General features: G+C 45.2%; 1 protein-coding gene across 1 annotated transcript in view; it reads right to left on the bottom strand.

Annotated features, from left to right (window-relative positions):
• The window catches only part of LOC146050301 (Fc receptor-like protein 5), an 81,326-nt gene that overhangs the window by 25,987 nt on the left and 40,698 nt on the right, over positions 1–14,641 (bottom strand). The window contains exons 8-11 of the mRNA XM_083167234.1: positions 10,624–10,905; positions 8,288–8,424; positions 3,455–3,530; positions 984–1,004 (exon numbers count right to left, since the gene is read on the bottom strand). Coding sequence (XP_083023360.1) covers positions 984–1,004; positions 3,455–3,530; positions 8,288–8,424; positions 10,624–10,905 — 516 coding nt within the window. The remainder of the gene's footprint in view (positions 1–983; positions 1,005–3,454; positions 3,531–8,287; positions 8,425–10,623; positions 10,906–14,641) is intronic.

Raw genomic sequence — 14,641 nt, 5'->3', positions numbered from 1 at the left:
ACAACATATACAATTTGTCATAAAAATGAGAGAATATATACTTCTAGGATTATAAGCACAGAATAATTCTACTGGATATTTAGTGCGTTATATCTATACAGTAGTAGTTGGTGGTGTTATTTGTTTAGCATACACTGTTGGTGTATGGTTAGGTTGTGCCCTTAAATAGGACAGTTGTAGACACGTCCAGTGTGTTAAATAGTTGTAATTTTGTTAATTATTAGATTCAAGGTAAAAGAACTAATAAACAATAATACCCGTTAGCCTAGGGTTAATTAGTGGTAATAAGCTGTTAGATGGTTAGATAATCACGGTTAGAGTATTATAGCAAAACACACAAGATATCCAAAGAGAGACGGGAAAAGAGAAGTACAGTGTGTTAGATTCAATTCAAGGTCGACATGGTCATTAGGTCGACAGGGTCATTAGGTCGACATGTGTTAGGTTGACGGGGTCATAAGGTCGATGGGGTCATTAGGTCGACAGTGAAAAAGTCGACATGGTTTTTTGTTTTTAAAAAAAATAAATCTTTTTTTCAAGCGTCGACACAGTCAACATAGCACCGCGCCCATTCGCATGGCTCGCTGCACTCTCCATGCTTCGGGCACACTATTTTATTCTCACACCACGCCCTAGTGGATGGTAGGGCATGAAATACCGCCTGTCGGCACATGTCGACTCATAAAACAGTCAAATGACCCCACGTCGACCTTTTGCCTGTCGAACTTCCCCATGTCGACCTAATGACCCTGTCGACCTTATAAAAGTCGACCTAATGACCCTTTCGACCTAATGACCCTGTCGACCTAAATGCAGGTCGACCTTAATGCAGGTCGACCTAGTGGTGTAGACCTAATGCTTGTAGACCTAAATGCTGTAGACAATATGACCGTATCCCTGCTAGTTCTATACAATTATTAAACCACATGTGTTCATGTCCTGTGCAGGATGCAATTCCCTTTTGATATTTGTAATGTACTTACAGGATGTCTGCATAACGGACACTGAAAGAAAGAAAAGATGGAAATAAATGAGAATATCATATAATAAAAGTCACCACATTCCTCAGCATGAAGCGTTTCATATACACGAATAATGATACTTAGTGTTGCCAAAATGCTATCCCTGATGGGCTGCATGGTGTAAACAGTTTACTAGGTCAATATAGACAACAGGTTGACATGTAAAAGGTGAACATAGGCTAGTGGTTGATACAAGCAAAAAAAATTAAATTGGGAAATGGTCGACACATGCTCGGACAATTGGATTCCACCAAAAACCCTATCATGTGTCATTTATTGCCATGTCGATTTTTGCTTGTGTTGACATTTTGTGCATGTTGACCTACCGACCAGATACCATCATTAGAACCTTGGTGAGATGGCATTGCTAAGGCACCCATAGAGGTGATTGTGTGGCATTTCTCCTCTGAAGTAGGTAAGGTGTCCTGATCTCAGAAGACCTGGCTGAGACTTCCCCACCATCTGCACCTGGGACATACCTCTCTCCCCAGGCTTATTATACTTATCTGGCTGTAGCTGATGGTCTATAATGGTCTACAGTGCTTTCTCCACCACATAATAGTTTATCCCTTGATTACTCAGCTAATATAAGCTGTTACCTTTTACAGTACCTCCAGCTACTTTATGTGGGATTTGTAGAATTGTTCATTAATGGGTATCATTTATCATGGTTTCATTAAGGCCCATTAGAGGTCAATAAACACATGGTGGCTTACCAGAAAAATCTGAATTTCACTGAGAGCTGATAGCGCAAAGATTTGTTTGATTGATTAGATATGATTGATAACCCAAACTTGTATACATTTACTTTATTACCTTTAAATATAACGGCAACGCTGAAATGATTGCACACCAACACAACCTTGTTATAAAAGGTATGACAATGCTTTACTTAAAGAATAGCTTCATTACAGGTATTTGCAAATGCAGACTAACACAAGAAACATAAAACTGACTAGCTAATACTTAAACAGTAATTCTAAATCAAATCAAAATGGACACCTTTCAAGGACAGTGATCAGCCATGATTAAACCTCCTTCATAGTTACCTCCAGCCCCCCGTGCTTGCTTGTTCTTCCTCAACTGCCTCCCTCCTCCTTCTCTAACTCTGATATTTAAACCTTAATCACATTAATTAATTAATTACTCATAAGCATTGAGTCTTATTGGCAAGCTCTGCTTTCAATCATGATGTCATAATTAACCCAACACCCAACGTCCTTGTTACTTAGGGAGAGATTTAGTGGCCTTGGGGTCTACGCATGTGTGGCCCTGTTCCCATATAATTGATGTTTGTGGAGTCTAGGTGTCTGTCCTTGCTCCATTATACTGTCAACATCACATTCTTAAGCTTCTAAAACCAAACACAATTCTCTATAAGAAATCACTTTTACAGCACTGTTCTGAATGATCAGCCATTTTATAATGTTATTATTCAAGTCATGATTGGACAAAATGGCTGCTGCTTCTAACAAACACCTGCTGCTTAGCGCAAAGGGTAGGCCTCATACGCCGTGGCTAGTACCTTATGCAACAAGCTAACGCCACCTGCAGCAATAAATAACAATATTTGAGAAAACAGAGTATAACAAAAGTATAGAATTATTGATGCGTTATTTCTGTTTTAACAGAGCAAAAAAATCAAGCAACTAGGGACCACTATGCTGCACTGCAGGTGGGGCAGATGTAACATGTGCAGAGACAAAGTGGGACCTACCGCAAACTGACCAATCACCATGGCCACATTCATTCCTAGGAGTATTCCACGTGACCTGTTATTGGTGATGGGACTCCTGGCCACTGATGGGGTTATGGGGATACTTCGCTACTGTCCTGAAATATCTGCAAATCTCCACATTTTGGGGAGTCTTCCAAACTTGCGGGAGAGGTCGCCCTTCCACATCCAGCCAACTATGTCCTTATACCCCAGCACTCTGTGCGATACAGTGATTAGTGGCAATTCGGCCTCCCCCCACCCTCCACCATGGTCACTAGGAACTCTTACCATCCTATTCGACATAGAGTAAGATTATAGAAGTTTGTCCAGCTCAGTGAGCTATACCATGCCATGGTACTCTTATACTGTGCCCATGTCGACGTATGTAGACATAGACACAAAAGAGATGTTCATGTCAACATTTTGCTTGTGTTTGCCTTCTTAGGTGGCAACTTAATCACTGTCGACCATAAGTGGTTGTCCTAGACGTTGTTGACCAGTTTCCCAGAACCTTATCCAACAATTTCATGACGATCACATTGTAGGTCTGTGCCATTATCATACACACGTCAGCTGTATTACATGTTACACACCGCACTGCTGCACTGATATCTGATTATCTCAACACAATCTGACCAATCACTGAGCTTCCCGCCATCTAGAAGATGTTTATTGATCTGGTCACTTAGGAGAGAAATGAAGGTTCTGTACTTACAGATGAGGATGACGGATGCCAGGACTGACATGTTCTCCCAGTCAATGTGCACCAGAGTCTGCGGACTCGCCACTTCCTATATATGTTTATTATATTTAGCATTTAGATGTGATTTGAATAAAAAGAAGGGGCAGGAAATATCTGGGCACCAAAAGTTCCTTCCCCAAACATTTGACTGAGAATCAACGTAAAGAAAGGGCTCTGTGACCGTAACTGCAGAGGAAACAGCAGTCAGGGGATGTCTGGGTATAAATCACTGAGCTGCTCATTGCATCGGACGCTGCTGGTAAGTTCAGCAAAGTGTGCACCCAGCTTATGGGCCACCTGGAAAGATGGAGATGAAGCAGACTTTATTCCGCATGTGCAGTGGCGGATAACCCACTGGGCAACAGGGGCGGTCCCCCCCGAGGCCCCACACATTCGGGGCCCCCACACCCGCCAATCCACTGCTGCGGCGGTGGTGGGTGGCAGGCAGTGGGGTCGGGCAGCGTGGAGCAGGCAGGGGGTCCCTGTGGCAGATGTGAAGTCAGTGGTGGGGTCCCTGCGGCGGATGGGAAGTTAGCGGCTGGGTCCCTGTGGCAGATGTGAAGTCAGTGGTGGGGTCCCTGCGTAGATGGGAAGTTAGCGGCTGGGTCCCTGTGGCAGATGTGAAGTCAGTGGTGGGGTCCCTGCGTGGATGGGAAGTTAGCGGCTGGGTCCCTGTGGCAGATGGTAACTAGTAGCTCTACTAGTTCCCATCCGCTGCAGAGACCCCGCCACTGACTGCCCATCCACCACAGGGACCCCGCCGCTGCCTCCCAGCGCTGCACGGACCATGCTGCCCAGGTACCAGGTGGGGACCTGCCTCCATACGGTGTGGGGGCAGGGGGACCACAGACCTTTTGTTGTACAGGGCCCCTACAGACCTTAATCCGGCCCTGGTCACTTCCATTACCAGGATGAATAATTAGTATTTCATGTAGTTCATTAATGGAGCACTGTCAGGCGCTACTGCTGAATTAATGTAATTCCACGCCTCCTTCCTGGGTGGTCCGTATAGTGTAACAATAGGAGTTGTCCCCTAGGCTCAACTCCATAGTGTGTGGGGATCCAGATACAGTATATAGAATACAAAGACATTGCTGTGAATTACAGGACCGTCTCTATAAGGCTGCAAAAGACAATACAGTACTGTTTATATATATATCTGTCATTCATCCCCTGTGTGTATAACGCTGGGTAGGGTTACAAGAGTGATTGACAGCATTATACACACACATAGTTTCTGCTTTAGGACACCCCCCCCCCAGCGTTATACACAAACCCGCCCCCCCCCCCCCCAGGGAAAAGACCAGCGGCATTCACACCACCTCCCCCTTTGAAAACACCGCCCCACCATCCACCTTTATACACCACACTCTACAGCCAACAGGTGAGCGGCGGGTCTGACTGCGCCCCCCTCCCCCCCGAGTGGGTCTGCCCGCACCACCATCCCCCCCCCCCCCCCCGCACGAGCGGGTCTACCCGCACCACCTCCAAGCAGATCGACCCGCACAACCCACCCCCCCTGCAAGCGGGTCTGCCCGCAACGCACACACACACACACATGCAAATCATCAGCGGGTATGCAACTCACCCGCCGCAGTAGTGGGTACCCCCCCTCCCGGAGCGGCGGGAATGCCCCCCCCAACACCCCCTTAAGCAGCGGAGGGTCTGCCGATGCAGCTGATCCAGCAGAGGGGGGGGGGGGTGCGGCCATACCCACTGCTCCGGGGAGTTGCAGGCATACCCGCTGCTCCAGCGATGGGGGTGTGCACGCAGACCCGCTGCTCTGGGGGGGGGGTACCCGCTGCTCCAGGGGGGGGGGGTTGTGGGCAGATCCCCCGCTCTCTGGGGGAGGGGGGTGTGGACAGACCCACTGCTCCAGGGGGGGGGGGGGTGCGGCCAGACCTGATGCTCTGGGGGTGGGGGGTGCGGGCTTAGCCCCTTACGACGGTGTGAAGAGCGCCCAGAGGACACGATGAATCACCGAGTATATATATAGATAGAGAGAGAAGATTATTTTCTTAGTTGGTTGCCTGTTGCATAAGTGTATGTATAATGATCTTTACATATACAAAGCAAGTTGATAGAAAAGAAGAAGTGAAAGCCGCTTTGGTACAGTCAGTTACTGGCACAGTTATTATACACACAGCACCAGTTGCAGAGAGGCAAGATAAATATTGCCCCACACACACACACACACAGCCCCTTATATAAATATATGTATGCATGCGTGTATGATGTATGTATGTATGTATGTATGTATGTTAGGTATATGTGATAGATGAGGGAGTCACCCACAGAAGTGATATCAACAGCTTTCAATGAACTGATTCAAACTGGCAGGGGAGGAGAGGTGCCCCTTTGTGATCTGGAGCCCGGTGGCAGATGACTCCATTGCGTCCCAGAGTTACGGCTCTGCACAGCGCTGACATCACTTCAGAGCATGACATCATAAGAACTCGTATACATATTATATTGTTATTAGGACTAATTACTATTGCACTGCAGAAGGTGCTGGTGGGTGGCGGAGGTGAGAAATCTTAAGGTGTGTACACACGGTGCAATTTTTGCTATCGATTTTGACTATATAGTTCAGTTCCGAATCTTGTTTAACTGCATCCAATCCCAATGCCCGGTCCCGCGGTGTCAGAATCTAAAGTAGAAATAGACTGTGCACAGCAGTGTACTATCTCATAATGAGAGCCATGCTGCTCAATGCATGCAATCCCCCTTGGCAACGAGCATTTCAATCCCCCGTGGCAATGAGAATGTAATCCCCCATGGCATCGAGTGAATGCAGTGCGTACAGCTCTACCTGGAAATTCCAGATTCCGGGAGCACTGTGAGCATAGAAACCCTTGGCAATGAGCAAGTAATCCCCAGTGGCATCGAGCATGTAACCCCTAGCAACGAGCATGTAATCCCCAGTGGCATCGAGCATGTAACCCCTAGCAACGAGCAAGTCATTCCCTGTGGCATAGAGCATGTAACCCCTGGCAATGCGCATTACGGTAAAGAGGTAGGGAGGCGCAACGTTTCTAGTTTTGCCACTTGGTACACCAGATGTAATGTGTGCTGCACCCGATGTAATTCAGGACACTCTGCTAGCAGATTGTGCGGGCTCTCAGGTATGCCTTGTAGTACCAAAAAATTGCCACACTCTCAGGTAGTTTGGTACGAAGCATCCAATGATTATAGAGGACAGGGAGTCGTGGACAAAAAGGTAACACTTTACCCTGGTGCACTTTACCCTGTTAACTAGAATTGCTTCACCGCTGTAAAGGTAGGTGTAATTTCCCAAGGACTGAGGACTGAGCCACCCACCATTGATTGATTTATTTATTATTAGTATACTAATACATTTTTTTATCTTCATTTGTCACTGGATCATTAAGCGCTGCTATATTGTTTTTTCAGTATATGGTTTTGTTTATAGGGACTGACTACCCCTGTTCCTTAGCAGCTGCTTATTGGAAACCAGCTCACATCATAGGATCCCGATTGTATTCTTAACTGAATACTCTTCTGGTTTTTGCCCAAAGGAACATGCCAACACTGCCGGCTGCAGGACATTACAATCCCTTCCTGGCGTGTGAGGAGCCAACCCTGACGCATTTCTCCGCCCACCTCTATAGGAGGCGACACACACACAGAATCCTGACAGTCACATATTAGCATTATAGTATTAGGAAAACACACATCGGGTAAAGTGCTTCTATCTATATGATGTACATAACTATCACAGTGAAATAACAATAAAATACACTATAGCAGCGGGATGGTTTTATTCCTAGTACAGAGGACATTTTATTTTCTTATTACAGTAACACTTATTACTAGAGACAGGATTATATGCAACATAAAAAGCTTGAAATATGCATGCAAATATGCATGAAAAATACATAAAATATGCATAAAAAGTGTTAAAATATGCTACATTAAATAATAAAAAAAAGTAATTTTTAACTTATTTATTTAAAAATCTGCATACAATTAGTTGCAAATAAACCTCAAAAATAGGCCCACAGCACCTGCAGATGTCTAGTGCTGTACACAGGATTTTTTTTCTTTCTGGCTGCTACAGCATACTGCAGCGTCCAAAGCTCATCTTGCATCAACTACACGGACCCTCATCTCCAGCGCCGATGGACCAAATATGAGCATAGTGTGTGAGGGCGGCGCATTGGAAGGCTTCCTCCCTGCGCTGCATATTCACTGTGACACGAAATTTCCTCTGCGCCGCATGATGTCACAACCCTTCCCCCCACCTCCTCTGCTGCAGAAGTCTGTCTCTTGGTGTAAAGTCCCAGGCCAGGGGCAGACAAAGGTTCAGGAGCTCCGTAATGGCATCCGCCCGACTGACTTTTATCAACATGGATTGGCAGCCTAGAGCAGTGTCAGTGTACATCCAAGGTTCCCCACACTGTGGACATATTGCCCCAGCATGCACACTCTACCACTACCTGGCCAGCAGCAGCAGGGCAAAGCAGTGCTGTAACTCGCGGGTGGGAAGAGGACGGGGCCTAAAATATGCACCATCACTAGATTTTAGGTAAAATATGCAATAACCAGTGAGAATGGGCAAAATATGCAAATGCATATGCAAATATGCAAATGCATATAATCCTGTCTCTACTTATTACTATAAGAAGATTTTAAAATGTAGAAATCTATTCAAGTAAGCAATGCATTAAGCCAATAACATATAAAAGCTAATTATAAGTAATGTTATATGTTGTCGCAATGTGCTCCAGATTGCTGTGTCTAGCGACCTCTTGTGGTCCCAGCAGGTAACACCATCTGTAATTATCCTTCCTCTGAATTACCAGACCAGGCTCCGACTTGTCTTGCTGTGTCCATGTGGCTGAATGATATATAGGAAAGCATTATAAGAACACCGGCAGACAGAGCCAGACGGATCGCATTCTGGAGGCTGATAGATCTATCTACAGAATAAACAGAGAGAGGTCTTACTATGCAATGCAGGAAATAAGAGATGTATGCAGGTCATAGTTACCTCCCCTCCTGCATTCTGCAGGAGACTCCCTGAAATACTAGCAATCTCCCTCTCTCCCTCATTAGTCTAGCAATCTCCCTCATTTCACCTAGCCCACATTACACTGTTAAATTATTTGGGGAAAAAGGAATAAGAGACAGATACATTGAATCATCAGCACCATTTCCCAGCACTTTACCAAGTATAGTAGCTCTTACTAACTGCTTTGGGGCTCATCTACATTTGGATATAAGTCATTTTAAAAGATTCTTCTCAGATGTAGCAGTACACAGCCACGCTTCTAGGTGCCACGTTCACAATCTCTTTTCACAATCTCACCATATATGGAACTAGACACGCCCACTAGTTTTCAAAAGTAGGCAAGTATGATGCAGGTGTAGTTTTCTTGCCTGTTCACTGAAGAAGGGGCAGCGCCAGAGGATTACCTAGATAATCATGGGCCCCATAGCAAAAGTTTGTAAGGGCCCCCTATTTAGCAACTGTGATAAATGTATGTAAAACATATACTTAGACAGCAAAGATGGGCCCCCTTCAGCTCTGGGCCCCATAGCAGCTGCACCCCTTGCACCTATGGTAGTTACGCCCTTGGGCAGCGCCACCTCCAGGCTGCACAGGAGATCATGCGCATGCCCAGTGAGCCAGAGGGACCAGTGAGATATAACGCGTCAGCATTAGCCTGATGCCCCATACACTTACACTTACACCCATACATTTGATGGGGTTCAACAGAGTGGTGGGGGATTTTGAACTCACCTACTTCGGCATCCAAAATAACACATATAATTGATATGGCTGCTGCTTAGACTCGGTATAGAGGTGAGCTTTAGGAGCGCGTTACGTGCGCTATAACACATTTACGCGCCTGGGCTCCCAGGGGGGAGACAAATAAAAGTAGATACAAATTAACATTGACATATAATTATCTATACAGTATAAAAGGTTATTGGTAAATTAACTATAATGCAAGTAACAGTTTTGACAGAAGAAAGTTATAAGTATATATTTATCATGGCATACATACAGTATCTTGTATGGTCCGAAGTATTTACTGGTTGCAGTAGCTAAGATGATTTTGCTTATTATTGGGCTTTATATTCTAACCAAGTTATTTATCAATATGTCACATCCTTGCCACATTATTTAGTATCATCTTTATGTACTAATGGGCAGAATTCTCATAATCCCCGTAGCCTTTAAATTTGTTTCTTTTTATTGATCTGTCTGAATTGACCAAAAAAAAAAATTGCAAAAAAGGAGCATGTGGATCCCTGTGATAATAATGCTATCTTGGGACAGCGTTATCCAGGCTTCTCTGCCTGCTGCCTATGAAGGCCGAGCTTAGATTCTGCCTCTGTGATCAGCCATGTGTAGATGACAGAGGCCAATCGCTATGTGAGCTATTGAGGGCAGCCAGTCATCTTATTGCTGTGCACCTGCTGTGCCGCACATTGCAGTAATATGGTGCTGTGATGCCGGCATCTCACCTTACAGCACCAGGGGTCACAGCAGAGCACAAGCAAGGTGGTGGTGGTGGTGGTGGTGGGAGGGATGGGGTGCGAGAGTTAACCTGTATGCGCAGTCACAATCTCATGGTATTATTCACAAAAAATACCCTGAGAATTGTGGGAAGAGGAATCCCAGGGTCACAGGTATCTCGGAACCTCTGTCCCTGCATGCGATAATCGATATATCCTTGTGATGTATTCAGTTATACAGTAGCAATACAGATTTGGACGAATTAATCACAACCCAGCCACATCTGAGATGCGGACTGTGATAAATATGCCCATAAATGTGGACTGGGGAGACAGTCCTGGTGCCCTAGGCTGCAGCCTAAACAACCAGCACAGCACAATGCTACTTATGTCCCTGGCGCCACCACTGATTACTATTGGGTACATGTAGTTGCCTGCATGTCGAAGGTACCCAGTGGGGGCTCCTGCCTCTCTTTCACAGGGGTCTGTATTCTGAACAGCGCACATCTGCGAGATCCTGCACAAATCAGCAGGCAGGTTCCTAGGGCTGCATTGGCTGTAACCTCACTATAGACACACTGGGGCTGATGCTTATGTGAATGACAGATGGGGGACGCTGAATAATGCCCATGATGTCAGTATTCCACACTTACCTTGTATTTGTACATATAAAACGTTACTCCTCTTCCTCACACTGCCGCTGGCATCTCTAACATCACAGGTATAATCCCCAGAATGCACCAGCTGAGCTGGTGAAACGCTGTATGAAGCCGACGCACTGAAGTCCTGCACGTTTTCCCCATCTTTGAAGAAAGCAAACTGCAGATTTAAGGCGTATCCCAGCATGGTGTTGGCGTTACATGTCAGGTTCATAGCAGCACCTTCCGGCATTTTATCTGTATGAGCCAGGCTGATTTCTGGATCGGAGAACAGTTCTAGAAGGAAAAATTAATCAATAATCTAATCAGAGGTGAGCAAACCTTCCCTGTAACTCGCCCTTTATTTAACGCTGTGCCTAGGTGGTAACCAATTGTGGAGGATACGACAACCATGTATAAACCATGTGTCGGTTCGGTTTCTATTCAGTTTTTTTATTTGTTTTATACGCTCGCTGCGCTCGCCACGCTTCGGGTTTGCGTTGATAGTGGGGGTGGTACAGCCTCAAAAATGACATTTGGGGGCCATTGAACAGGTTTGATACTAATTTCAATGCATTTGGATGCTTTTCTGTTAAAAATTGCATGCAATGCGATCGCATGCGATCAAATCGCATGCAATGCAATCGCATGCGATGCTGTGCGATTTTTTGCTATACGATGCACATCGTGGGAGCCGTGATTGTCCACAAGTACCGTGTTCTCTATTTCCAGTTCTAATTCTTTGGTCTTTTTGACCCTATATTCGATCACCAAGTTCATCAGTAGGAAGGAACAATTGTCAAGAATTAGATCCCATTTATTCTGGTATTCAGAGCCCTGCTGGAAGATGGAGGGTTTATGGAGACGTAGCCCACGTGGGAGCATTTTCTTCTCTACATTTTTTTTGAGGTTGGTGCTATCCAACCACTGTTTTGTCTCGTCTCTCAATAAATCCTCCAGCTTCTCAAAGAGGACTATTATTTCACCATCTTTGTTCTCAGTAACAACCTCGTGGGGCTGGTCCCACTTAGAAATATACGTCTGTCTCCTACTAAGTCTATCATTGAAATTAGAAAAACAGGTCATGTCAGCAGCCTGATGGACTTGCAAAAAATGGAAAGGGAAGATATCCAAGGAATAACTCCAAGGAAAAAGACAGGCGCTTGACGAGAGCTGTCCCTCTAAGGGTTAGCTGCTGCTCAAAAGGGGGGATAGTCAGTCCCCACCTGAAAGAAAAACAACAACACCAATCACGCTCTAGGCGTGTGAGCAGCGCTAAGTAAAAGTTTGGCACACAATAGTTTGGTACAATAGATCATTTTTACTGAATAAAATAAACAAGTGATGAATCACAATATACTGTAAAAACAATTAATGTTGACATGTAAAAGGGCTCTTCATATCACAGGAAACAATGAATGAATTAGGTACAATTGGGACCCCAGGGGGAAACAATGGATGCTGGATTGGGGGGGGGGGGGTGAGTGAAGTCACAGGTAAGTGCACTTTACCAATTGGTTGGAGATCTGGATGTCCAAGGTTTCCACTTGGGTGGCAGTAAGATCCTCACAATGGTGTGCGGTTTTGTGGCACCATTTGTAGGGAAATCAGCTTCCGCTTTATTGGGTACCCCTCGTCTGTTGGATGGAGGGGGATGGGGAGAGATGAATTATCCCCAGAAGATCCAGAGAGCGGTGTCCGCCGATTTAACCAGGACCAAGTGGAGTGGTGGTATCTGCTCCCTTAACAGTGTCCTCCTATTTAGTTGCAAGTTTGAATTTTGCCGCTAGATGTTTTGGAATTACCAATATACACTTCTCAACATGTTATTAACTTGCTAACAATTGGTATGGTTGATCTTTCAACTATCTCCTTTAACTACAATTCATTTATTCAATTTATCTTGTTACATGTTTGATAAAAATGTATCCGTTCTTCATATAATAATAAAAACACCCTGCAACGATATTCATCTGTAAAGAGAATAACTGTGATATCTGACAATTCATCCTTATATGTTAATGGTCACTTGAAAACTATTGCGTGCTATCTCTAGAAATGGGTATCAGCTTGGTCACGTGAGCAGGACTTAGCCATTCAATAACATTGCCCCCACATCAGAGATAACCATCCGTGTCTACATATAGGGGCAATGGTACACCCGGGATGAGTCATGTGACCATCCCGGCACCCAATCAGTTTAGTACTTTCACAGACTAACTATAAAATACATGGAACCTTTGTATTGAGAGGCGGTGTACGCCAGAAAACTGCCTCCCAATATACGCCACACTACTCAGTTCCCGCCGTCTGCCGTCTACTTCCGGTGTGACGGCGGAACTGATTTTAGAACGTCCTTTGGAACGCATATGCGTTCCAAAGGTAAGAAAACCCTTATTCTTTTATTTAACTCACTTAAATTTACGCCGATAAGATTTTAGATGAGCCTCATCCACTGGCTCCCCTTCTCATTATTCCCTGAATACCATTTAATAGCGTCTATATGCCGTTTTCCACACATTATGGGATCCGGTCACGTGACCTCACTGATTCTTACAGTATTCCGTTTTTTATTGTCCTTTGGGAATTTTCTGCATTATTGCAGATTATGTGCCTGGAAATATACGTCTGTCTCTTTTTATTATGTAAACTATGTGATTTTATGTATATTGTGTTTATTTATGTTTGTGTTTGGTGCACACAGATGTTAATCATTGGCCCATTAGGGAGGGTATATATACCCATACTTCAGTCACTGCTAGACACCTTTGATAAAGCTGCAGTTGGCAGTGAAACGCGTCAGTTGGACTGTTTGCTCTTCACCCACAGGACCCCAATTGTGGACTCTTACACCTGAATTGGTCTCATCTGTTCCAGGTGTATTATCACCCACGGACTCACATTACTCCCCCCCAGGAACCTTCTTCCATTCAGTCTGGTGGACACTGTGCCTCCCAAAACATCTAGCGGCAAAATTCAAACTTGCAACTAAATAGGAGGACACTGTTCAGTGAGCAGATACCACCACTCCACTTGGTCCTGGTTAAATCGGCGGACACCGCTCTCTGGATCTTCTGGGGATAATCCACCTCTCCCCATCCCCCTCCATCCAACAGACGAGGGGTACCCAATAAAGCGGAAGCCGATTTCCCTACAAATGGTGCCACAAAACCGCACACCATTGTGAGGATCTTACTGCCACCCAAGTGGAAACCTTGGACATTCAGATCTCCAACCAATTGGTAAAGTGCACTTACCTGTGACTTCACTCACCCCCCCCCCCCAATCCAGCATCCATTGTTTCCCCCTGGGGTCCCAATTGTACCTAATTCATTCATTCTTTCCTGTGATATGAAGAGCCCTTTTACATGTCAACATTAATTGTTTTTATAGTGTGATTCATCACTTGTTTATTTTATTCAGTAAAAATTATCTATTGTACCAAACTATTGTGTGCCAAACTTTTACTTAGCGCTGCTCACACACCTAGAGCGTGATTGGTGTTGTTGTTTTTCTTTCAGGTGGGGACTGACTATCCCCCCTTTTGAGTAGCAGCTAACCCTTAGAGGGACAGCTCTCATCAAGCGCCTGTGTTTTTCCTTGGAGTTATTCCTTGGATATCTTCCCTTTCCATGTCGATCTTTTCCTATGTCGACCTAGACCCATGCAGACCTTTTCCCATGTCGACCTAATGACTGTCTACCATCATGCTGTAGACCAAATGACCGCATCCCCCACGAACATCAGCCTGCCACCAGCCTAGAGCACTGAAGACACCCCCCATGAACAAATCCTCCAAAAACATGAACAATCCTTTTGTAACCAAATGAACACTATCAGGCCGGAAAAGATAGTGGCACCAAAACCTAATCCACTCATGTGGGACGACTGCACCTCCGGCAGCCAGAACTCGCATTGCCACTGCCGAATTAAGCTTCTTCCTGGCCTCATCTATCACCCTGCAATCACATGCACCTCTCCAACAGCCGGCAGGTCGTTCAAGATCACAGCCCGAAGCTCCAGTTGGGACATT

The sequence above is a fragment of the Crinia signifera genome, chromosome 12 (assembly GCF_055691185.1).
Source record: "Crinia signifera chromosome 12, ASM5569118v1, whole genome shotgun sequence".
Lineage (NCBI taxonomy): Eukaryota > Metazoa > Chordata > Amphibia > Anura > Myobatrachidae > Crinia > Crinia signifera.
Note: the sequence above shows the minus strand (reverse complement) of the source record. Positions and strands in the feature narration are given on the sequence as shown.